General features: G+C 40.7%; 2 protein-coding genes across 18 annotated transcripts in view; one reads left to right on the top strand and one right to left on the bottom strand.

The window, feature by feature from the left end:
- RFK (riboflavin kinase) overlaps positions 1-26,034 on the bottom strand; it is a 224,068-nt gene that overhangs the window by 63,727 nt on the left and 134,307 nt on the right. The window lies entirely within an intron of this gene.
- Positions 1-26,034, top strand: part of PCSK5 (proprotein convertase subtilisin/kexin type 5) — a 467,438-nt gene that overhangs the window by 342,592 nt on the left and 98,812 nt on the right. For all 3 annotated transcript variants that reach the window (XM_074394654.1, XM_074394653.1, XM_074394655.1), the window contains 4 exons: positions 7,441-7,543; positions 13,129-13,265; positions 18,529-18,735; positions 20,140-20,208. In XM_074394654.1, coding sequence (XP_074250755.1) covers positions 7,441-7,543; positions 13,129-13,265; positions 18,529-18,735; positions 20,140-20,208 — 516 coding nt within the window. The remainder of the gene's footprint in view (positions 1-7,440; positions 7,544-13,128; positions 13,266-18,528; positions 18,736-20,139; positions 20,209-26,034) is intronic.

Raw genomic sequence — 26,034 nt, 5'->3', positions numbered from 1 at the left:
ATCAGCTGGTGTGGTGGCAGGTGCCTGAAATCCTGGCTACTCGGGAGGCTGAGGAAGGAGAATGGCTTGAACCTGGAAGGCGGAGGTTGCAGTGAGCCAAGATTGCACCACTGCACTCCAGCCTGGGTGACAGAGTGAGACCCTGTCTCCAAAAAAAATTGCACTCAGGCCAAAATTTTACCTCCATCCCACCCCCAACACCCACCCCTTAGGTCTGGTCATGCAACCAGCTGTTCAGAAACTTAAAAAAAAAAATGACACACAAAAATGACGTGCATTTATGGTGTACAGCATAATGTTTTGAAATATGTATACACTGAGTTAATTAATATACACATTACCTCACATACTTATTTTTTGAGCATGGCGAGAGCACTTAAAACCTATCTTAGTGATTTTCAAGTACATAACACATTGTTACCGACTCTAGTCACCATGTTGTACGATAAATCTCTTGAACTTATTCCTCCTGTCTAACTGAAATGTTGTATCCTTTGACCCAAATCCCCCCAATCTTCCCCACCACCATGGAGAGTTGTTACCCTAATTGTGGTTGTAAGCTATTTCTGTGGAGCCAGTTTGTTTTTAACAGAATTAAAAAACATAGAAAATCCCTGTCCAGACCCCCAACCAAGTTAACTCATTCAAAAAAGTATTTCTGAGTTCCTCTTAGGAACTTAATAGCCTAATGGGCAGAACAAACTGCTTTTTAAATCTCAGCTTACTTGATACATGGAACTGTCTTTTAAAGAATGCTGGACATTTTAACAGAGAAAATAAATGTGGAGGCTGTAATCAATCATTGAGTTAATCTGCTTTGTGTAACATGCCTACTCAAAGTTCATTTGTTTCACAGTCAATTCCTTTTTGATGCCCTTACCTCATCAAGTGGTTGAGCTGAGGTATGTACTCAGTTCTTTCTTGTTATAAATAGCAAAGCTACTTGGAATGCTAAAGGGAGGAAATGAATCCATACCAGCGAATATCATAGAAAGAGCATGGGCTCAGTCTCAGACACACCTGGATCACAGCCCAACTCTGCCACTTACTTAGTTGAATGAACTTTTGCAAGATTTTTAAATCTCCCCAAGCCTCAGTTTCTTGTTTATAAAAGAGGCTGTTGTCTGGATTAAATATGACATAGAACAGCACTTGTAATACGGTAGGTGTCCATGAATAAGAGCTTGTGTGATTGCGACACCACCACTACATTCAGATGTGTTGGCCAAGACCTCACTTTGCATACACTATTTTAACCGCCTGACTGTGGTCAAGGGCCAAACGATGGTGGAAACTAGAAAGATCAGCTCTTAATTCTGCCCTTTGAACAACATGTAGGCTGAGGGAAAGTAAATATTTGAGTATGTGTTGGATCCACAATTTACGATCCATCCTTTTTGCAGGAGTGCCAACCCATGAGGTTGCCAGAGTAGCATTTCATAGCATCTGCACAAACCACACAGATCGGTGCCAGTGCCTGCCTGAGAATGAAAAAGCAATGGGACCAGGAAGGATAACTCTTGTCAATCAAAGAAAGAATATGCAGGAAGGACAAGGGCAAGTTGTCCTTGAGAGGACGGGATAGAGAAGAGGTTTCCTCCAGATACCTCCAGGCTAGGGAGAACCCTCCTTCCAGCTGCCTAATGTTCATTCTGTCTTTAGTGAGTGCTTGAGGAAAGAAAGAAGACAGAGTTTTCCATCTGCCAGATGTCTCCCTTATCCCAAGTTTTATTCATGTATCCATTTATTTCCATTATCACTGGAGGTCTCCTGAGCCTAACTTTAGCAGACTGGCTTCCCAAGATGGTGGATTGGTTGATATTCTTTGCACCCATCCCCAAAAGACAGGCAATACTGATTTTTTTTGGGGGGGGGGTGGGCACTAAAATGAAGTATTGGCCTGCTAAGGCACAAACCCTTAATGTAGACTCTTAAAAATAATTATGGTAAAATATTCATAACATATACTTACCATTCAAACTATTTTTAGCGTGTAGTTCTGTGGCATTAAGTACATTCACATTGCTGTGTAACCAGTACCATAACAAGACCTCTGTCATCTTCTTCCACTGAAACTCTGGACCCATTCAATAACCTCTTCTTTCCTCCTACCCTTAGTCCTTGGAAACTGCAATTCTACTTTGTCTCTATCGTTTTTACTACTCTAGGTACCTCATATAAGTGAAATAATATAATATTTGTGCTGTTGTGACTGGCTTATTTCACTTAGCATAGTGTCTTCAAGGTTCATCCATGTCATAGAGTTTGTCAGAATTTCCTTTCTTTTTGAGGCTGAATGATTGTGTTGACTTAAAGTGAAGATGTTGCAGTCTCAGTTGATGGTCTCATAGTTTGAGCCTTGCTATAAAACCTCGTGCTTAACAAGGTTATTAAAAATCAGCTTATTTCATTAGCACAAAAGTAGTTCAAAGTGCTGCTGACCATTTATTGTAGCTGGTGAAAAAAAAGGTATAGATGTTTTTAATAAAACTTATCTTCAGATAATTGTATCTTAAGTTGGAAACTATGTGTTGACATCCTTGCACAGAGATAGTATTATTTGATTAACACTTGTGATTGCACAATCACGCATACTTTATGATTTCTGGCACCTGAGTGACAAGGTACATACATAGGCCTCACACAGAGGTCTACAGATAATTTCATACCCCAAGGTTGCTCACTGAAATAACCAGATCAAAAACCAGCCGGGCGCGGTGGCTCAAGCCTGTAATCCCAGCAGTTTGGGAGGCTGAGGCGGGTGGATCACGAGGTCGAGAGATCGAGACCATCCTGGTCAACATGGTGAAACCCCGTCTCTACTAAAGATACAAAAAATTAGCTGGGCATGGTGGCACGAGCCTGTAATCCCAGCTACTCAGGAGGCTGAGGCAGGAGAATTGCCTGAGCCCAGGAGGCGGAGGTTGCGGTGAGCCGAGATCGTGCCATTGCACTCCAGCCTGGGTAACAAGAGCGAAACTCCGTCTAAAAAAAAAAAAAAAACAAAAAACAAAAAAACAAAACAAAACAAAAAAACCAAGCAGCTGGATTCTCATCAAATTCCTCCCACCTTCTCTTACTAATCATCTTGCTAAAAAGTTTTTCAACCCACATCATAACCTATCATATTTTTGTGCTGATTATTTAGGGTACATATTTATTCACTAGACTTCTACAAGAAATTTAGCTGTAATCAATAAATATTATGATGTATAAAAGAAAGCACAGCATTTCTTCAGGAGAGATGAGGCTCTTCTGGCCATGTAAACCTAAAAAAAAAATGATTATACTTCAACGATATCTTGTAACTTTGGATGTTGTGATACACGTTCCTTATTCTGGAAGACTTTATAAAGTTTACTTAGAATCTAGACTTGTTGATAATATTCTACAGTGTTAGGAAGAGATGGAAAAAGCACAGTAAGCCACTTGACTGTCACTTTTTAAAATTTCTAAGTTTTAATTTTTAAGCTGTGTCTTCAATTTTTGAGTTGAAGCATTCCTCTCCATGTGACTATACTTCCTCAATGTCCTTTGAACCATTACAGCATAGGATGAGAAAGGAACTAAAGGGGGAATGGAACATTTTTGATCACAGGAGAAAGATGATCTGGAAATCATAACAGTGGATGAAGATGCCAGAAAGAAGAGCTTGTAGGACGTGGAAAACAAAATACTGGGCCCCGAAGGCTTTGTTAAAAGTGACTGTTTGTAAGAATTTTGTATATCATGCCTGTCATAAACATTCAGCTTCATTGTGCAATGAAGACAGATGACAAGAATTTGCTGCTCCAACAAAAAAAAATAATAAAGCAACTTCTCTGTGTCCTTAGAATCTGGTTTCTTCAGTTCCAAACATGCAGTGAAAACTTGTGCCTGTAAGGGCTAGGGGCAGTTGTTTATGTAACTAATTGGACATCTACATAAATATGAGAATGGGAGAAGCTTCCTTTCATCTCATCTGTTCTAAAGCCAGAGCTTGTTCTAACATGAAGAGGCATGCAGACTTGAGGGACATGCACAGTTGAGCTGTCTTACACTGATTCTGTTACATAAGTTTGTTTCCAAATAGCAGGAGGAAAAAAACAAGTTCTAAGCCTCCCTTATCAGGGAGGAAAAGGGCTTGGGAAGGTTTTAGGTTAGGGGAAAACTTTCGTAGATCAGACAAGGATGGGAGATGTGAAGAAGAGACTGAAGACAGAGGAACTGGTGGAGAAATATCCTGAGGAAAGAAGATTATAACAGTAGATGGGGAATTGACAATGGTCAAGAAGACAGGCATACATACCCTTCTTGGAGAAAGAAAATAAGTGAAAAGCCAAGGAGAAGACAGAGATGAATTTTGACACTGCAGGGGGGAAAAAAAAAAAGCCAAGGGGACTCAAACATCTTATTAGCAAATGAGGAGCTCATATCTCCTTTTGCGGAAGAATGGGTGGAACTTGGGCTTTGGGTTGGCTTGGGCTACCCCAAGTTGGGGATGCACAGTGCAGACGGGAAGAGATGAATGAAGGGATAATCATTCAGTGATTATCCTGGGATGATACAGACTCATAGTTGGGCATAAGAAGGTGTGTTTGGAGGATGTATTTAACACCTTGCAGATGGGGTCATCTTTAGTCGTCATATCTAAGACAGCACATTATAAATGCCAATAGAGGCCACTGTAGTTGAGTAGATTGAGGACATGCAAAGCCAGGGTATTAAAGCCACCTACTGGCTTATGAAAGCCGAGGAGAAGGCAAACAAGACATACAGAAGAGAATTTAAATTTTTCACAGTTATATCTTAATAAGCCTTCCCTAACCTAACAATGCCTCATCTGTATGATAAAGAAGACTTTGGGCACAGTTATGATATAACTCTCAGAACCTCTAAGTAGCATTTGACTTAGCGGAGCAAGGCGTTTTAGTTTAAAATGCTGTCCTCCCATTGGATCTGACACATCATAGAAAGGAGGCTGGATGAACATGAGAATTTGGAAGAACCAAAGCACTGTGTCCGTTCCTATAGGCGCTGATGTCAGGGCAAAGTAACTGTCTTTGCCTCTGGGTATAGCAGGGTCCAGTGGACACCCTTGCTCTTCTGTTTTGGTTTTAAATCTGGCCCGTCTGAGGAAGTAGAAGTCCCTTGGTTAGTAATTAGGTTATAACTATCTCTTTATAAATCATTCTCAAAAAATCTTTGAGAACCCAAGAGCAGGGTCTTTTTAATTTGTATGTCTCTACATCTCCCTTAATAGCTGGCATGTATGTAGGTGTTAAAAAATATATCCATAGAATGAATGAATAGATAAGCTGTGCTCTCTAAGAGTCCACATTTCTCTAAAATACAACTTTTCTGGGGTTTTAAGCTTCTATGAGCCTCCTCCATTCTTGTTCCACTCAGCATATATGTTTTGAAAGATACATAGATATCATCTAACTGTAAACACAAGTTGTTTGCACTGGCCCCTGTAGGCAAGGTCTACTCCTTCCTACCGAGTCTGCCCTGGGTCCTCTGCTCTCGATTTTGCTAGTACCTGGACTGGTAATCACCCTGCTCAACTGATTGTGCCTCTTAAATCAGTGGAAGCCATAAATAAGAGGTGAAGTGGAGGAAGCATGAATAAATAAAAAGGAGGCTACATAACCATGATGTGTGTAGTAAGTGACACAGTCTCAGCTTGAAATCACCACTCCTGCCAGATGGAAGTCTCAGCTTTTTACTGCCTTGGGACTACTGGTTACCAAGAACGTAACCAGTCCAGTCAATGCCTTTGTGTGAGTTAATAAAAGGTGTCCCTCTACAGAGGCAGGGGCAACCAACGCCAGAGTGTCTGGCAGGGTGAGGCAAACGGGCTGGATGTCAGCCTCCCCTGTACCATTCGGGTGGGTAGGCACCTTGTACAGTGAACAACCTGCATGCCTGTATTCTTTGCCCCTGCTGGTTCTGCACTCGCTTGGGCCTAGGTCTCCTGGGAGGTTTCCTACTCAGTCCCGAGGTAAGAATCACAATCCCATTCTAAAAATTGCATATAAGTTTCCCAGTCCAAACTGTACCTTGGTAAAAATGAGAAGACAGAGAGGAACAGTCCAGGGCGTGCAGGATGTGCTGCGATTAGATGTTTGCATCACTCTGAACATGCTATTTTTCCTTCAGTTAACAAAACTAATAGAATAACTCTACATGAAAGGCTTTGTCTGCTACATAAAGGCAAACTCTAGTTGTCTCTTCACATTCATCTTTGGGGTTTAGTGCTAGCAAGTGTAAAAATTACACAGATGAGGTTTACTTAGACACTAGCTGTACCAGTCCAGTAAAGTGATGGGGGGAAGACAGGGGGATGCATTTCCCTCATTTCCTCACCAGTCAAGTCTGGGTTTCCAGGGCTCTTTTCAATGCAACTATGCTAAATCAGGCAGTCAAGATTGGAGTTTCACTAAGACAATTTGATTAAACCCTGGGCAGGTCCTGCTACCTTGCCCTACCAGCTGGATCTCAGACTGACAGCTTACAGGGGCTGTCAGGGTTGGAGGGGGTGAGGTCCAGTGGGAGTTGTGTCTCTGCCAAAATCTGAAACCAGTTCTGAGCATGACCAGTTTCTAAACCAGAAAAAATAGCTCTGTGGATCTGACCAAAGAAGGCTGTCAATTTTTTTTAAGACAATGGCAGGTTGGGATGAGTGCAATGTGGGCAGGAGGGTTGGATTCAGTTAGTAGAGTCCCATCTTTGAATCCACGAGATTCACCTTCCATGATATCAGCCTCCTTCTGCCACCTTTGCTGTGGGAGTAATTTCTTAAATATTTCCAAGAAATTTGTGAGGCTGGATTTGCTTCTGTGGCAGGGCCCCATATGTGTCTTTCCTTGGGAAAGATGAAGTTTTCAATTAAAGGAAGAATTCCCTGGCCGCTTCTTTACTATTACTCTTTCAGAGTGAGATGTAGCCCCTAATTGCCCAATGTCAGCCAAGACTCAGCACCCATTCTTCACCAGTTACCACGATACCCGCACCTCTACCCCACAGGGTAGTAAGACAAGATCTGGGTGGGTCCTGCTCATTGCTTGACTTGATCCATGACTGTAACTGGGGCCTCTGTGGACCAGGAGACCTCAGCTTTTAATGGGAAAGTCAGTAGGAGTTCAGTAAAGGGGTCCAGTGGGAAGTACCCACTTGGCCTTCCCTACTTATAATCGGTAACACATGTTGACTAGATTCAGAAATATGTCATTGCCTCATAACTGTTTGAGATTCCAACTTCTGGGCACCCTGGGAGAGGAACAGTTGTTATGATAAGGTCAGGATCTGGGGACTGACAGCAGAAGCCATGTAGCGCCTCTCCTCTCTGTGTTGTCTGTATCACTTTCAGGCAGCCACAGATCTGGCTGCTCTCAGACTGACAGCCCAGGCAGCCTTGCCATGTAGAAATGAAGTAAACAACTAGATTTCATTCCCTAGGAGAATACGTTGATGAGCATGGTCACTGCCAGACCTGTGAGGCCTCATGTGCCAAGTGCCAGGGACCAACCCAGGAAGACTGCACTGCCTGTCCCATGACAAGGTAAGTGACCCCTCAGGATCTCCTGGTGGTGGGAGCTCATGGATTGCAGGGTGGAAAGAGGAAGATCTCACTACCTTAGTGGCACCCCATGGGCCTGGAGAAAAAAAAGAACCAAACTCCTTCCCACTCCACAGATATTCTCCTTGGTCTGGGCACAGCTCACCTCTGTAATATTCTCTCCCCGTGATGCCCAGTTCCCACAAGGACTGGTTCCCTGGACATGGAACAGGTTTCCTCATCAATGAATAGGGTGCCTTTGATGCCACTTTTGATGCCTGAAATCTCATCCTTTTCTGCACACCCTTCCCTCAACCATCATTTGCATCTGCTGGTCAAATATCTACTTATTTCTAGTGTCAGTTCAAGGGTGAACTGTTTTTAAAGGCATTTCTGACCTCTTCCCAGTTAAAAAAAAAAATTGTGCCCTTTTGATCTCTATAAGCTTCCATGAAAGTATCTGTATCCTTTGAAGGTTTTCACTCACAAAGCTATCTCTTCATTAGACTGCAAGCTACTTGAGTTACTCGTGTTTGATCTCTAGTACCTACCACGGTTCTGGGATAATAATAGGCACTCAGTAATGTTTGCTAACGGAGTTACTGAGGAAATAGCAAGTATGCAAATGGAATGAGCATCTTTGCTAATACACTGGGAACTTCTAATGAAGAAAGCTGGAGGCCTGTTGTATTTTCAGTCAATGCTCCTCTGAACCCAGCACTGAATATTTGTTGGCTGCTAAGTGTTTCAACAAATGGCCTCATCACTGCCCTGCCCAGTGCAAAGGAAGCAGGTCTCTTGCAGGCAAGGATGATGAGGCTGCTCTAGCGGCAGTCACTTTGCATCTCTGGGATGGGCATCCCTCTGCTTTGCATAATGGTTACTTTGTCCTACTTCTTCTGCAGGACTGTAATAGTCTTGCAAGTGGGTGGTGAGGTGTATTTGTTCCTTTATTCCCCACAGTGATCAACACGTTGTAATTCAATAAATGTGTTTTATTGAACTTGATGAAGTGTGTAATCAATATCATAGGTTTGGCTCTCGAAATAGCTCCCTCAGAAAAAGGAAGGAAGAAAGAAAAGCATAAATAAGAGAAGGGAAAAAGAAAAGAAGGAAAAAAATAGGACCAAAGAAGAAACAAAGGAACAGTTTTAAGAATTTTCAATGCTAACCATGAGCATATTTTCCAAGTGTCTCTTTAAAATAACTATGCCTGTAAACACTGAATTTGCTTCAAAGAGGCATCAGGACATACTCTAAGACGGGGATAGCAGTCCCAAAATGAGGTTCTGTTTTTCCTCCAACTCTCCACCATACCAACAATCAAATTCCAATGCATGTTTGGACATCTTTTGAACTAGGGGAATATTTTAGCATTTGTTTAATAAAGCAGCTACCACCCTTTCTTTACAATTTTATAAACCATTGGGTTTAGCTCCTTAAAGACAATAAAAAAACCTGGAGGAAGCAAGTGCCCTCTTTGCTGCTGTATTTAATATGCAAAGCCCTGTGATGCTGGGGTCCTCACTGCCTGACCTAATTTTCCTGCCCAGTCCTAAAGGAGTAACAGAGTCAGTGAACTAATTAAAAACATTTCAAAGTTACCTCTGTTCTGACCCAAGCTAACATTTTATTTGATCTATTTCAATGAATTCAGAAAGGGAAAAAAACTTTTTACTAGATTTCATTTTTTTAGAACATTAAAGCACCAAGAAATTACACCAAGTGCCCTTGTAATGGCTTAATTAGGCCAAGTCAACAATCAGCAAATAGGACCAGCTAACCCTGACATGTCGTCTCTTCTGTTACAGTTCACATCTCGCATGTGTGCATGCGCACACACACACACACACACACACACACACACACACACACACACAGACCCTGGGGCCTTGTGGAATACTCAGTGCTAATGTTAACATCATCACTGCCCAGCTCTTTAGCACTTGGTTCCACTGCCTTCTCCCTTTCTTTCAGCCCTATTGGATCTGGAATGGTTCACTGCCTATGAAAAGGTCAAGAGCAGGCATCGGGTGGGGAGAGCTCTTCTCCTGCAGAGACGAGCTTGCCTGGGCATCTCAGGAATCCATGAATTGGATGACTGGTAGTCCCAGAGGTGCCCTGAATTGGTTTTAAGGAAAATTTTCATCAGCTCCATTTTCTACTTTTATAGAGCAAAATGTCTATTCTCTTCCACTAGGAAAAATTTGTCGGCATCTGTTGAAAACTGTGGCCATTTGAAATGGGATTTTTCTTCAAGTTTCCTAGCAATATTTTTGTGGGAGGTTGGAGAATGTGGGGTGGGGCATGGTGGTATCATTCAGTGCCTTCACTTAAGCATAATTGTCTTCCCTATCTTTCTGTCTTTAGAAATAATCATCCCATTACAAAAATTGGAGATCTATGCTTTTGTTAGGGTGAACATGGAGGGAATGGTTTAAAGCGTGATTATGTACTTGATACGTTCATAAAATCAAGTCAGCAAGGCAGACCCTTCTCTATGTCAACATGGAAGTGTTCCATGTCTACTTCCTCTCCAATTTCTGAGTGGTTTTTAGTGGTTCCCGTTAATGGGAAATCATCTCTCCCAAGACAAATTATTTCCCCCTAACCAATCTGTTGCCTAATCTCATAAAACAGCTGTCCCAAACCCCCAGACCATGAACCAGTATTTGTTCATGGCTTATTAGGAGCTGGGCTGCACAGTAGAAGCTGAGCAGCACGTGAGCAAGTGAAACTTCGTCTGTATTTACAGCCACTCCCGATTGTTCATATTAGTGCCTGAATTCCACCTTCTGTCACATCAGCAGCATTAGATTCCCATAGGAGTGCGAACCATATTGTGAACTGCACACGTGAGGGATCCAGGTTTTGTGCTTCGTATGAGAATCTAATGCCTGATGATCTGTCATTGTCTCCCATCACTCCCAGATGGGACCATCTAGTTGCAGAAAAACAAGCTCAGGGCTCCCACTGATTCTACATTATGGTGAGCTGCATAATTATTTCATTATATATTACAATGCAGTAATAATAGAAATAAAGTACACAATAAATGTAATGCACTTAAATCATCCCAAACCATCCTCTGCCTCCAATTTGTGGAAAAATTATCTCCCATGAAACCGATCTGTATTAGTCTGTTCTCACGCTGCTATGAAGAAATACCTGAGGCTGGGTAATTTATTTAAAAAAAGAGGTGTAATGGACTTACAGTTCTGCATGGCTGGGAAGGCCTCAGGAATCTAACAATCATGGGGCAGAAGGCAAAGGGGAAGAAAGGCTCCTTCACAGGGTGGCAGGAGGGAGAAGTGCTGAGCAAAGGAGGAAAATCCCCTTATAAAACCATTAGATCTCATGAGAACTCACTATCATGAGAACAGCATGGAGATGCCTGCCCCATGATTCGGTTACCTCCCACTGGGTCCCTCCCACAACTCAAGATTATGAGAACTACAATTCAAGATGAGATTTTGGGTGGGGACACAGCCAAACCAAATCACAATCCCTGGTGCCAAAAAGGCTAGGGACCACTGCTGTATAAGATAACATGATGATGTACTGCACATCCCTTTCTCAATTGATTTTAGCAAGAAAATAAACCCCTAGAATAAATTTGCCCCATTCTTTTCAGCAGAACATCAAGTAGCTGCCTTGCTTATAATTCTCAGAAACCGCTTCCAGTTTTTCTTATATAAAGATTTGGGTTTTTTTTGTTGTTGTTGTTAGTTTGTTCATTTTAAACTAGCCACATCCAAACTGTTCCTTGAAAAGTCTTCTAGCTCAGTAACTGGTGCCAAGGTGGGGCTGGGATATTCCCCCTTGGCATTAGTGCCATCCACTAAAAATCTGGGCTGGGAGCACACGCATCTCATTCTACACCATGGTGCAGGGGATCTGTTTTGACATGGACAGCCAGATGTGTGTGAGTGTCTGTTTAGGACTGGGACTCACACTCAGCAATGGGCCAAAAGGATTCTTCATTCAGTGGTGCTGGGGATGGTTAACAGAATGTGAAGGCCTGGGAATCCAAGAGTGAGGTGGACTTCTGTCTTAGGTTGTTGACTTGAATCCCATTCTGCCTCCAAACAGATGCAAATGACACAGACTTTCAGGGTGTCAGAACAAATGAGAAGGAAGACTGTAAGTGACGTGCTATTCTGGATGCCTCGCCACCATCCAACTTTCCTCTAAACCTGAGATTGAAATGGCCCACTCCACAGTTAAGGGTTTGGTTCTAGCTCTAGAAACAGTGAGGTTTAAACAAGCCAGTGCCAACACAGGAACAAGCTGCCTGAGGCCTACACCTGACCTTTTGTGCGGTGTCCAGCATAAGTGGAGAGGAGGGGTAGAGAGAAAAAGACATCTTCCCTTTCTTCACAGGCCCACTCAGATCTCTCAGGCCTGGATGGCAGCATCATGCCCACAGAAGCATGCACATGCTATGTGCTCAGTGAACCTCACAATTGATACAATTACTGCTATTCTAAGGGAGCTGTAAGAGATGCCAATTTGTTGTCACCTGTATTACATAGGAATCATTTAGCAGATTCCACAGTAATTCAGGCTGTCACTGAGCAGTGATCCCAAAGAGTGCTCACCAGACCAGCAGCACTGGCATCCTCTGGAATGTCAGAAATCAGAAATGCAAATTTGACATTCCAATTTGCCAGAGATGCAAATTCTCAGCTGCTTCCCCTCAAGACCCACTAAATGAGAAACTCTGGGTGTGCAGCCCCCAGCTCACTTCATCTATTCACAGTACCTATGACTCTTGCACTTGTTAAACATTTTGTATTTTTCTGAACAGCATTCTTGGATATGATTTACTTAATAACATTTGCTGTTATGATTACTTTGCAAAGAATAATGAAGCAAAGCTATAAAAATATTAACAATGACATTAGGTTATATATTATATATATGTAAAACCAAAGTTTTAGAAGCCCATATACTAACTCATCTGTAATTCCCTTTGTAGGTTACGGGCATGCTCAGAAAATAGAGACTGCAGTACTCCATATATCAGGAAATGCTTGTAAAACACAACACTCAAAATCAGAGTTCACTGATTACTTGCAATATACACAGGCCAGGCTTCTAAATAGCACCTGAGCTGCGAAGCAGTGTTTTATTCTACTGGTCAAGAGCCATTGGAGCTGACATTTCCCTTGCAAAGCCTAAGACTGCTGATAAAGGAAGAACATTTCCTCCAAGGCCCGTCTCAGAGGCCCACTGAGTGTATGGAAAGTTTAGAGACCTCCCTCTGACTGTTGGCTGGGTTTGCCTGGGGCCTACAATATGGATTAAATCCCTGTGGGCACCAGTTAGCTTGTTTGGAAGCAGATTCGGGATTGTTTTTGCAGCCTGTTTCTGGCATGCTGGCTGTTAGGTCCAAATCTTGGACCAAGGATGGGTACGTGACTAATATTTCACATGTTCTAAGATGATCAGTCCCAGGCATCCCTCTTGTTTCTGCAACAATGAAATGAAATCTGCACAGCAAACTTGAATACCACATGTTCTGATACTTAGGGCCACTCTGGAAAGTTGCCATGATGAATTCTAAAAGTCTGCTTTTCCTCTAGGATTTTAGATGATGGCCATTGTGTATCGAACTGTCCCTCATGGAAATTTGAATTTGAGAACCGATGCCATCCATGCCACCACACCTGCCAGAGATGCCAAGGAAGTGGGCCTACCCACTGTACCTCCTGCGGAGCAGGTAAGAGGGTTGCCACTCCTGACCCCAAACCTGTGCCTCTCCTGATGGCCATCATTTGGTTTGACTCGAAAGCCTTGTGTCTGGGTTTGAGGGTTAAGATCAGACAGTTGTTCACTGGATTGCCTATACAACCTTGACATTTCTGCTTGTTGTCAGGACACAATAAGCTTGTTCACCTAATTTGGGTGTAGACTCAGTGCCCTTGAAAAGATGAGAAAGCACATGAGAGATGCCTTTCGAGAGAAGGAAAGAGAAGGACATAGAAACATGAGGTCAGACATGAGATAGACAGCGATGCTAAGATTTGTGGAGGTAAAAGTGAAAAGCTAGAGAATTAAGAAAGACACGTTCTGTCTTTAAGGGAAGTATTGTATTAGATGCTGTGTCTGGGTCTTCTTGGAACTGAGCTATGCCACTTAGAAGTTGCCAGCGCTCAGCAGGAACAAGGTCATCATTTCAAATGATTACAAAAGTGACCTTTTGTGTCCCAGATTTACCTGCACTGAAAGTTTCCTGCTGCCATTGGATTCTGTTTCATGGTCTCAAGAGTTCTCTGCATTTTGACCCTTGACTCCCCTCCAGCCTCAACTGATATGCCTGTCCCCTACTGACCTCATGTGGGCCAGATTCAGATTTTATTTTTTTCTATATACTACTTTTTAAATTTGAGCCAAATTTAAAAGTTGGGACACTGCAAATAAAAAACTTGAGGTTTTAATATATCTTGAAAATTCAAAAGACCTGGCAGCACTGGGCCTGTATTTCCCAAATCATTGCCTGGAGTCCAAAAGACGCTGCTCTCCATCTCTTCCCAGTCCCCACCATTTCCAGCTGTCTCACTGATCCTGAGGCTGTCCGTTACCAGCATCATCATTTCATCATTTTTCTGGTAGAAGAGAATTATCAATCTTTATTTTTCCTTGCAATAAACCAAGAAAAATGAAGACTACATTGAGAGTACCATGCATTTGCAGGAGATCAGAAGATAACACATTTCTTTGTATACACTAAAAATTATTGTTTTGGGTTTCTTTTGTCAAAATGTGACAAATATCTGTCATATTTTACCTCTAGACTGTCTTATTCTGTTTCCTTCTTCATCTATAAGCTGATGAGAATGCTTACTTCCTTAAGAGTTTTTATGAAAATTAAATGACATGAAATGAAATAAAACAATAAAGCATTGAGAATAGGGCTAGCCACATGGTGAGCACTCAGGGAATATTAACTATTCTTATTTTTCTTATCGTTACTGTATAGCTGCTTATTTTTTTGCGCATTTGAGTTTCTCTTGCTCCTAACTTTATTTGCGATGTTTTCACTTGTTGTCTGGCTGATGTCTTTGTATTTCATCTTAGTTTCAACATCATTTCCTCAGTGAGGGCTTCCCTAACCTCCTTGCCTAGAGTAGGCCTTCACATGAGCACCCTGGGAACACTGCCCTTCCCTCTTCATGAGCCTCAGCACATTTGATGTCCATTTGGTCCATAATTGTCTATACCCCATATGAGCATGGAATGGTTTCTACCTTGTTTCTGCTGTATTTTGAGCACTAGCACAGTGTCTGGTATATGGAAGGTGCACAATAAATAACTGAATGAATGAATTAATGAATGGTTCAGAGGAAGGAATGTTAAGACCAGCAGTCAGAAAATGTGGGTTCAAGTCCCAGCTTTGTTACTGACTGACGAGAAGGTACTAAACCAGTCATTTCACTTCTTTATGCCTCTTCTTATATGTTAAAAAAAAAAAACAGAGAGAGAAAGGTCAAGATGACATCTAAAATCTCTTTCACATCTCTATACATAGCACAAAATTAGAAAGAAGTTTAGAAACCAAACAAATGTCTAGTCTTCTAAGCATTCTACAGCTACTTGAACCAATCTACCTATAAATGAAATGCTCTGACATTTCTTCTGTACTTTCTATTTGAAATTGTGTTTAATCCATTATCTTAAACATTTATCCCATCCCTTCTATATACAAGTTACTATGTATTGAATGTCATGGAAAATGAAATAGATGATAGCATGATACTCGCCTTCAGGGAGTTACAGTCTAACAAGAAGGTTTGTCCTCATATGTTACACAACAAGAAAATAACAGATGAAAACTAAATGCATGGTAGAAATCCTACCCCAGATCAGAGAAGCATCATCACTTCTAGCTATAGTGAGCAGAGAAGATAGATGATTTAATTGAAGGAGTTCCATATCCATAAATGGAAGCTTTAATAAAAGGCTAAAAATCCTCCAGCTGGAGGGTCCCATCAACTTTCATAAGTCCCTCTCACCAGTTTGTAGAGATTCCATCCCTTGTTTAATTGTGACTTTATTAACGTTTATGTGTGATGCCTTTTGGAAGTGTACATCTCCATCTATATTGCTGAGGATTCACTCCAACTCTATTCCAGATTTATTCAGCTCCAAACTGGACCCAGAGCTAAGTTCCATCAGTCACACAACAGCTACAGTAAGCAAAATGTGGTAGTCAACTTCATTAAATCTGTTTTCAGAGTCTGTCCTCTTTTCTTTTATCCTTTCCAGAAGTCCTTTCGCCTCACGCCTTCAGCCCTCACCTTTCCTTTTCTTCTACGGACATCCAATATCTTTATGCTGGTCTACCTTCTCGCTTAACAGAATCAGCTCCCAAGAAATGCTCTTGTAAAAGGGAATTACTGTCCAGAATAAACAAAAGCCAATCCAAACTCTTATCCCCTATTATCCCATTTGAACTCCTGTCTCCTATTTTCCCAGGAAGGTTTTTGGTGCCTAACAAAAGTATAAGCCCTTCTACCACTGGAAACATCTTCAGCTACATACTATTATAATAATTTAAAGTTGAAGACCCTGGGCAAGTAGCCAAAAATTTATGCATGGTATTTAAATTTCTGAGCTGTTCAAATTATCATCCATAACTAACTGAGCAGGGCTACTCGAAATTTGACCAAATCTTGACATAGCCCTGGACCAAAGCTGTGGGAAAAGCTGATCATGGCCAAGACATCTAAGTGACCTCCCTTTGCAGGTCTATGTATTTTAAACACTGAGACCCCTTCATATTCCCGTTCTTTAAACAAATTATAACACTCAAAGAGGCCTCTCAATAAAGCCATGTTCAAACAATAAAAATAAGATTGAATAACATTTTCTTCTAAATCTGGGCTCATCATTGCTAAGATTGATTATCCAGTTGGGGATAGGGGAAAATGGAATATTGCCAAATATGAATTCACTCATTCATTCAATCATTTTACAAATACATATTTAGAACCTCAGACTCCCCCTAAGCATCTGGATCCTGAGTTTATGTCACGTGACGGCACAGGGGCTGGAGAAGAGGTGGACTTCCTCACTGCTCTCCCTCACATCTTCCTACCTACACCAGAGAAATTGGGGAACTCTGAAAAAAAGATTTTGTTCTGAATGTGTCACGGTGGGGGGAAACAGCATTGGCTAAGGTTTCATCAAGTGGCTGAGAACATAACTTGGAAGGTTGACCTTCTTGTGATCTCCAGAGATCCCAGGTTCTACCAGATCAGAGTTTTGTGCTCCACAATGTTGATTGATAGCTATAGAATCGCCAAATTCACATTAGTCCCCCAAACCCTCTTTTTTTCTTAGAGGATAATGTCTTCTATGTCTAACTTGGAAACAGCAGAATATTTTCTTTCACCACCTCTGTGGAAGCCCTTTTTATTATCTTGGTTCTACAGGAACCAGTATGATTTCTGGTGAGAAATCATAATCAGCAAAAAAGATAGCTTAAGGGTCCATAATCCAAAAGTGTGTTTTAAAAATTGCCTTTCAGGCCAGGCATGGTGGCTCACACCTGTAATCCCAGCACTTTGGGAGGCCAACTCAGGCAGATCACTGGAGTTCAGGAGTTCAAGACCAGCCTGGGCAACATGGTGAAACCCTATCTCTACAAAACATACCAAAAAAAAAAAAAAAAGTTGGGCATGGTGACACACACCTGCAGTCCTAGATACTTGAAAGGCTAAGGTGGGAGGATCACTTGAGCCCCAGAGAAAGAGGTTGTAGTGAGCTGAGATCATGCCACCACACTCCAGCCTGAACAACAGAGTGAGACCCTATCTCAAAAAAGAGAACAACTGTATTTCAACTATGGCTTTGAATAAATAAGAAATGTTATGATAAATGATCTGAAAGTTGCCAGGCTTACAGATAAAAAATAGTCAAATATCAGCAATTTCATGTGAGTCAATTTAACATTATACTGACTTTTCAGTTTCTGCACTTGGAACATGGGATTAGTGCTATCTTTATCCACAAATTCAGCAGCCTTGCATCTTGAAGGTCAATGGTTTTGGATTTCCATGTGGTAGATCACATGAAGAATGAACCCTAGACCCCGATTATTCTGAGTAACACAGATCGGCTGCTCTTCAGAGGAGGGACATATGGAAAATCTGATTCAGAGAAGATGGATACACTGAGCCCACTCAGCACAAAAACTCCAGGAAGATGAGAGTAGGAGACCTCTAGATGCATCACCATTAATCTTATTGTTGTTTTTGCATTTGCAACTGATTAGAATCCTTTGTAACTAATTGTGATGCTTTGTAACTGGTTAGACTTTTTCATTCCCTCCAGGAACAAATTCCCATGGTCTGTTAGGCCATGGGCACTATGGATTCTTCCCTTATAGAATCCAATGTTGACAGAAGTCAGGAACCCTCAGGAATGCACGTAGAGAGGAGTTTTAAAAAGGTGTGCTTGGTCTAGTGCTTCAATAAAGCTGTCATTGTGGGCACTGGCAGCTCTGCGGAAATTCAGACCTTAGATAGTTAACCCAAGCATGTGACTGATAACAATTCAAAATCATTTTAAAAGATTGCACTTTCATAAAACGTTTCAATCATTAAGCATGTGTTTATTCTTATGGGATCTCTATATCCCCCAAGTCTAAGAGCTTTCACAGATACAAAAGGAGTCCTTGGGAAAGTTAAACACATTTTGAATTGTAGTTATTCACAGAGCATGAATATGACATCCCAGATAGTAGTCGCTGTTCACAGAAAAATATGTAATATATTGGAAAATGATCCCCTGCAAGGAAAACTTTTCAACTACAAGGATGCAGATATTGTACTTTTCATTAAATCCATCTTATACCCCTCATCCCCTAGGAACAAAAGCACTGAGTTGCATTATTTAAAAATATAATATCTTACATTATAATAACTTCACGGCTAACTTTGTACATTTTTCCTCTTTTCCTCATCACTGTAACTGATCAGACAACTATGGCCGAGAGCACTTCCTGTACCAGGGAGAGTGTCGAGATAGCTGCCCAGATGGCCACTACCCCACAGAGGGGAACACCTGCCTGCCCTGCCCAGACAACTGTGAGCTTTGCCACAGTTCACATTTCTGCACAAGATGCATGAGGGGTTACTTCATAGCGCCCACCAACCACACATGCCAGAAGTTGGAGTGTGGACGAGGTAAGCCCGTTCTGGGGCCCATGCCCAGCACCAGAACATGGAGGGTGGGACTATGTCCTGGATGTCCTGGAGATTTGAATTGCCTTCCTGGCTTGCATGTTGGCACTTGGGATGATTTTGGGTGACTCCACACTCAAGTGGGGAGAGAGGTAACTTCCTCTTTCTCTCTCTGTTCATACAACCTTTCTCTGGGTTTCCCCAGACACAATCCAAGGTAGTAGGAAAACACTTAAGTGTATAGAAAATTGGCCAGGTGCAGTGGTTCATGCCTATAATCCCAGCATTTTGAGAGACCGAGACATTTGGATCACTTGAGGTCAGGAATTCAAGATCAGCCTGGGCAACATGGTGAAACCACGTCTCTACTAAACATAAAGAATTATCTGGGTGTGGTGTTGCATGCCTATAATCCCAGCTACACAGGAGGCTGAGTCAGGAGAATGGCTTGTACCCAGGAGGAGGAGGTTGCAGTGATCCGAGACTGCGCCACTGCACTCCAGCCTGGGTGAGAGGGTGGGAGAACAAGACTCCATCTCAAAAAAAAAAAAAAAAAAAAGAGAAAGAAAAAGAAAAGAAACTTGGGAAGTGGAGAGAAAATATGATTTGAATCCAAAAGTCTGGGTCAACAGTTTCCTCCTTCCCAGTTACTAGACATGAAACCCTGGGAAAAACTCATCTAATTTGCCCATGCCTTCATCTGTCCAAGGAAGAGAAGAGCGACAGGCGGCTTTGAGAAGCCAGTGAGACCTGGCCTAAAACTACCTGAAAATATTTGGTCTGAGAATCCTATGTGTTATTGTTATTGCCCAATTTCTTATCTTTTATGGGAAGAAGGAAATTAAAATACAACACTTACAGTTTCAGCTCTGTTCTATATAAGAATGCCACAGACTGTTATTGCTCTGCTCTGTGTAAGAATTATGTCTGGTCTGTTGCTGAAGAGAGAGCTCTAAGACATTTTTAGAATAATTAAGACACTCAATTCTGTTTCTCCTTAATGTTTATGAATGTAGTAAAAGATTTTAAACTTTTTTTTTAAGTGTTTAGTAGAACAGATAAAAAGAGAAAGAGAACCTGTTCATTTACATACCCAATTCCATTTTCCCAGAAGCGGAACTGATTTCTTTAATAAATAAAATCTACCAGCTCGACTTCAAAACTAGCTTCCTAGCATATGGTCCGACCTGGTTCTCTTTGTACCCAATCAAGCCGATACAGTCTATCCAATTAATAGAAGGAGATTAAAAAGTAGAAACCACATATATCCTTGAGGATGGTTTTGGGCTTTGTAATTGCTCTATGATTTACTTTAAAATGAGCGGCATGCAAACATATTTTTATAGCAATTAACATGTCTCCACTCAATGGAAATGAGTTGTGTTTTTCACTTCTCTCTCTGTGTAGGTGAAGTCCAAGACCCAGACTATGAAGAATGTGTCCCTTGTGAAGAAGGATGTCTGGGATGTAGCTTGGGTATGTCCTCTTCCTTTGTCACCTAAAGAGTTGAAATAGCTGAGTTCTTGTCCACACATCCTCATCCTGTCATTGCCCTAGCAGGCACTCTTGTCATTGCTGTCAGCATCAGTGTTACCATCAATATCCATTAAGTAGGCTCTCTTCAATACAAACAGGATCATGGTGAGGAAATACTTGCTTCTGAAGCAATGAATGGGTTTCTTGTCTTTATGAAACTCAAGTTTAGAAAAGGAGGCTATGGCACCTTTTCCTCTGGTTGTCAGTGACTTGGTGGGGGCTGACCGGCAACCACATTTCAGGTGCCTGAGACTCAGCCTCTCCTTAGCTTCTTGAGGTAACAAATTTGGAACATCAACAGCGAATAAACTCAAGCAAAGATATGCCTAATTCCTCTAACTCACTTGGTGTGCAAAACACAAAAGTTTGTGGGTAGAGGGATGGGGGTTTTCCTTTATAAAAATGACTCTGTTGGGCAAGGCATGGTGGCTCATGCCTGTAATCCCAGCACTTTGGGAGGCCGAGGTGGGTCACCTGAGGTCAGGAGTTCAAGATCAGCCTGTCCAACATAGTGAAACCCTGTCTCTACTAAAAATACAAATATTAGCTGGGTGTGGTGGCACGCACCTGTAATCACAGCTACTTGGGAGGCTGAGGCAGAAGAACCACTGGAATCTGGGAGACGGAGGTTGCAGGGAACCAAGATCGCACCACCACACTCCAGCCTGGGAAACAGAGCCAGACTCCATCTCAAAAAAAATAAAAATAAAAATGACTCTGTTGCTTGGAGCCTAGAGAATAAAGCACCATGGTGACAACAGAATTGTAATGTCCATCATGCAATGCAAAGCGCTTATCACTCTCACATAGAACTCTTTAATTCAAGTCAGTGGCCCCTTCTTTCTTCTCTTCTCACATCCCTGGAGGAGATGGTGGAGACAGTTCGTAACACATGGCACCATTACGTTGACTATAAGGTGAAAAATAGCGAGGTTACCGAATTCCAGGATTGTTTCTTATTGTCCATTTAGGTAACATATAGAAAATAATTAGCATGTGGGATCTTTGAAAGGAAACTCAACTAAAAAGTTCCTGGAACAATTTCTCTTCATGGAACTTCCATGAAGCCTTGGGATTGGTTGACTAATGCTTCTAAAACTTCAGTATGGGCACAAATCACCTGGGGAATTTGTTGAAATGCAGATTCCGATTCACCAGCCTAAGGTAGGCTTGAGAATTTGTTTCTGACAAGCTGCCTAGTGAGGCCAATTCTGTTCTGTAGAATACTCACGAAGTTGCTAGGGGTTAGACCGTGCCAGAATGAAGTAGACTTTTTATTTGCCTTAACCAGTGGATTTTCTTAAAATTTTTTACTGATACATAATACTTTTACATATTTATGGGAAACGTGATACTTTGATATATGCATACGATATGTGACGATCAAGTCAGGGTAACTGAAATATCATCACCTCATACATTTATCATTTCTTTGTGCTAGGAATATTCTAAATCTTCTCTTTGAGCTAATTTGAAATTAATACTTAAATATTATATATGAATTATTATATCATTTTGTTCCAAGAATATTTGATGTCAATTATTTCTTTCTAACCAGTATCTTGAATGGAAATTTTAACTACTAAGATAAATCTAAGGGTTTTAAATTATGTTTCCTCCCTAACTGAGGATAGTTGAGCTAATGTGAAATTAATACTTAAATATTATACATGAATTATATTAGTTGAGCTAATTTAAAATTAATACTTAGATATTATACATGAATTATAATTTATATTGTGGCTATCACCACCACTCTTTGCCTTAAATGGAAAACATGCATTTTCTATAATATCTGTAACTACAAAATACAGTTTCTGGAAGCTTAAATACCATTCCGCTATTATCTTCCACTATAACATGATGCTTATATTACTGGATAATAAAATCTCATAGTAAAGTTAATAAACAAGAAGATAAATTTGGATCAGATATTTAAGGTTAAAAATGCTAATTATGTGGGAGGTAAAAATTAAGCCTAGGCATAAATAATAAAAGTACTGAAGTAAAGAACTATGAGCAAATTCCAGCGTCTGTCTCATGAAGTGATAGAAGGTGATTTTGCACAGAGCAATGATGAATGTTTTGACTATCTTGATTTCACTGTGTGCCCATTTCAGATGTATTTTCTGATTAAGTCTCACACTCCAGCTAACTTCTGTGGTCTTCTCTGGCATCTCTGCTGTTGTGTGTTGCGTACCCATCCTAGCATCTTTGTGCATCTTGGAGTGGGGTTGTGCATAACCTAAAGCCTGAGAATTGCGCTGTCTTGGCTCTGTTCAGTGATGACAGTGGGCCAAGTCCACCCAGGGAAGGAACTTGAAGCTTGAAGGAACCTGAAAAAACTTCAAGGTTCAAGTTCCTTCCCTGGGAAGTTCCTTCAAGCTTCAAGACACCATGAGATGGAATGTACGAATATGTGTGAACTTTCTCAGGATCAGTGAGGATCTTGGCATGGAGGTGGGAACAGTGACAAGACAACCATGATCACTAGGGGCTGCATTGGGCTCATCCTCCACTTAGTTGACCCAGCTAAAGATGAGACCGAGGGGAAGCACTGGAAATGGAGTCCACAGCAGACACTCATCCTCTGGAGACTCAAAATCCAAAAGACTCAACTTGCGAAAAGAGATAGATTAGAAAGTTTGATTTACTTTACAAAGTGCTATTAAACTTTTCAGTCCATTCATTACTTAAGACACATTGTCTACGGTATGCTGAGTGCTCACCTTGGTGGTGAGAATTTCAAAGGTGATATGGCTGTGATCTTGCTATAACGGATACCAGGAACTGTCCCAAGTGAAATACCTAGAATGAAATCTCTGCAACGGCAAACTGCCAGAGTAGAGACAGGTCTAAAGTACAGTGACACCACCAGAAAGGGTGACAAGAGCATTCTAAATAGCTTTAATTTCTCATTTTAAATTCTAAAATTTCCCTTAATTTATATTATCTCTATGTATTGGGCCTCATGTATTCTTGGATTGACTTGGCTGAACTCAGTTATCACCTTATTCCTGAACCCTCTGTTGCTCTCTCCAATAGAAAAAATTCTCCCATGTGTAGTTTCCCTTTATTTGTTAGGCCAGTGATGATACCTTTTACAGTGTGACTGTAAATAATTTAAAACCCTTAGGTGACTAGTATATTTGGTATGTACACAACTTTCTGTCTGGACACTGAATTACCTGAGAACATGCTCTTTGACTTATATGCTCTGAACTAGCAGAGTGCCCAGGACATAATAAATGCACAATTAATGTATGAATGTTTGTTGAATTGAATTTGAGAATTGCCCAAATTCAAAGCAAAGATGAATGGCTTAGGATACATAAGGACTCAGATTTTCTTGTTTTCTCTAATCAAACTTTGATTATCAACCAAGAAGAAGAAAAAAAGAAATCCTGCAATACAAAAATAAATTATTTTGGCCAGGTGCAATTGCTCACAACTGTAATTCTAGCACTTTGGAAGGCCAAGGTGGGCAGATCACTTGAGCCCAGGAGTTTGAGATCAGTCTGGGAAACATGGTGAAACCTTGTCTCTACTACAAAATACAAAAAACTAGCCAAATGTGGTGGCATGTGCCTGTGGTCCCAGCTACTCAGGAGGCTGAGGTGGGAGAATCACCTGAACTTGGGAGGTCAAGGCTGCAGTGAGCTATATTCATGCCACTGCACTCCAACCTGGGCAACAGAGGAAGACCCTTTCTCAAAATAAATAAATAAATAATTTTTCATGAACTATTGGCACTGTAAGGAAGCTTTGAACAGACCATGGTTTATTACATTTTATAATTTTAAAGAGATAAATACAAACTTGAAAAATCTGAATAATGTGCTATAAATTTCCCCAGGATTCTTCCTGAGAGAACAGACATCGTCCTTTGGAGAGAATTTAACTTTATTCCATTTTAATAATGTAGATTCACCTCTGGGCCAGATCTAGATGATCTCTAGGGGAGCCTGAGAAAAGCAAAATCAGTCATCGTGAGACATTTTATCTACATTATATCATAATTAGCTGTTGAAAATCCTGGGTTTGTTTTTTGTTTTTTTTTTTTTTCAGTTTTGTATTCCTTTCCAGCTATTTAGTGAACATTAATAGCTGTCTCTTAAACCTAACAAGAAAAAAAACTCAAATTCCAGAGATTTCTGGAATCTCATCTGGTTTCTGGGTGGAGCTAGCCATCTGTCATTACAAGGAAAGATTACCAAAAAGTGGGCAGAAAACTAAACTCATGACCAAAAACGATTATTTTATCTGGAGGAAAATATTGAATTAGATACTTTGAGACAAAATAAGAATTTTTTTTAAATTATGAGATTCGATTTCTCTTCTTTATCAAGTTGTAAACAAATAGTTAACATTTTATATAAAACCATTTTGTTCCAAGAATATTTGATGTCAATTCTCTTTCTAACCAGTATCTTGAATGGAAATTTTAACTAAGATAAATCTTTAAGAGTTTAAAATTATATTTCTCTACTAACTGAGCATAGAAGTAAATGGAGTAACTTTTATCTAATGTTTTGAGGCACCTTTTGTTTGTTTGTTTGTTTGTTTAATTTAGGGATGGTAACAAAAACTATGACACTTAACTGTAACCTCAACTCCAGAGCCCATACTGACCTCACCACTGACTTGATCATTGATTTTCATCAAATTACGTAAGATCTTCTTACTTTTCTACCTCATCAATAAATATAGTAGTTAATGTGCCCTTGTTTTAACTTAGAAAGAGACAATGAAAATGTATTAGTATTTGCCCATTGAAATGGCTTAGTCTCCACCCTTGGGATAAAACATATCCAAATTTTAACATTTTAAGGAATTGCAAAAAAAGAGAAAGACTATATAAATTCAGTGCCAAATAAGGGGACAAATATATGCACCAAAAGGAGTTTTTAAAAAAGAGAACCTCTAGGCACTGACGTATTCAAGGAAGGCTTTCAAGAAGATGGGAGCCGAGGTGAACATTAGAGTTTACACAGAATTTAGACAGCTAAGAGAGAAGAGCTGTACTATAGGGGGTCTTTATATTTGGACAATAGCAGGAAAAAAGGCTTGGAGGGACGAATTTCTGCTATGGATTTTAAGACACTGAGTGTACTAATTTTGCAGAAGGAATAAGGAAATAGAGAAGTTTGGAGAAGTGGTTGAAAACAAAATCTTGAATTCCAGACTAATGAGGTTTAAAGTATTCTGTAGCTAAAAGGGAATCATTGAAGGATTTTTTAAAAACAGAAGTAGAAGAGTGTGTGTCTTGAAGGGTGTTTTAAGAGATTAATTTGGTTATTGTGTTTACTGTATTCAGGATTATTTGAAGGTAGATAAACCAGCTAGAAGATTATTTCAGAAATCCAGATATAAAATAAAGCAGTCAAATCTAAGATGCTAGCCAGGAAATTATGAGAACAGAGAGACGTGTTTTTAAAAATCACATGAAACAAATGGCCCCGAAGCATAAGAAAAGATGCTTGTTCATTATATGGGAAATCCAAATTAAACCTACTGTGAGATACCATCTCTCACCTAACAGACTGGCAAAAATTCAAAAGTTTGCAAGTTCTACAGGCAAGGTTGTAGGAAAGCGAACACCACTGTTACTGCCTCCCGGTGGGAAGACGGAATGGTATAAAGGCTGTTGAAGGAAATTTGGCAGTATAACAAAACTCCACATGCATTTACCCTTTGACCCCACAACACCTCTTCTAGGAATTTACCCTGAGGACATACATCCACAGATTCAAAACAGCATATTCA

This window comes from Saimiri boliviensis, chromosome 2 (assembly GCF_048565385.1).
Source record: "Saimiri boliviensis isolate mSaiBol1 chromosome 2, mSaiBol1.pri, whole genome shotgun sequence".
NCBI classification, from domain to species: domain Eukaryota; kingdom Metazoa; phylum Chordata; class Mammalia; order Primates; family Cebidae; genus Saimiri; species Saimiri boliviensis.
The sequence above is the reverse complement of the archived record's forward strand: the minus strand, read 5'-3'. Positions and strand labels throughout refer to the sequence as shown.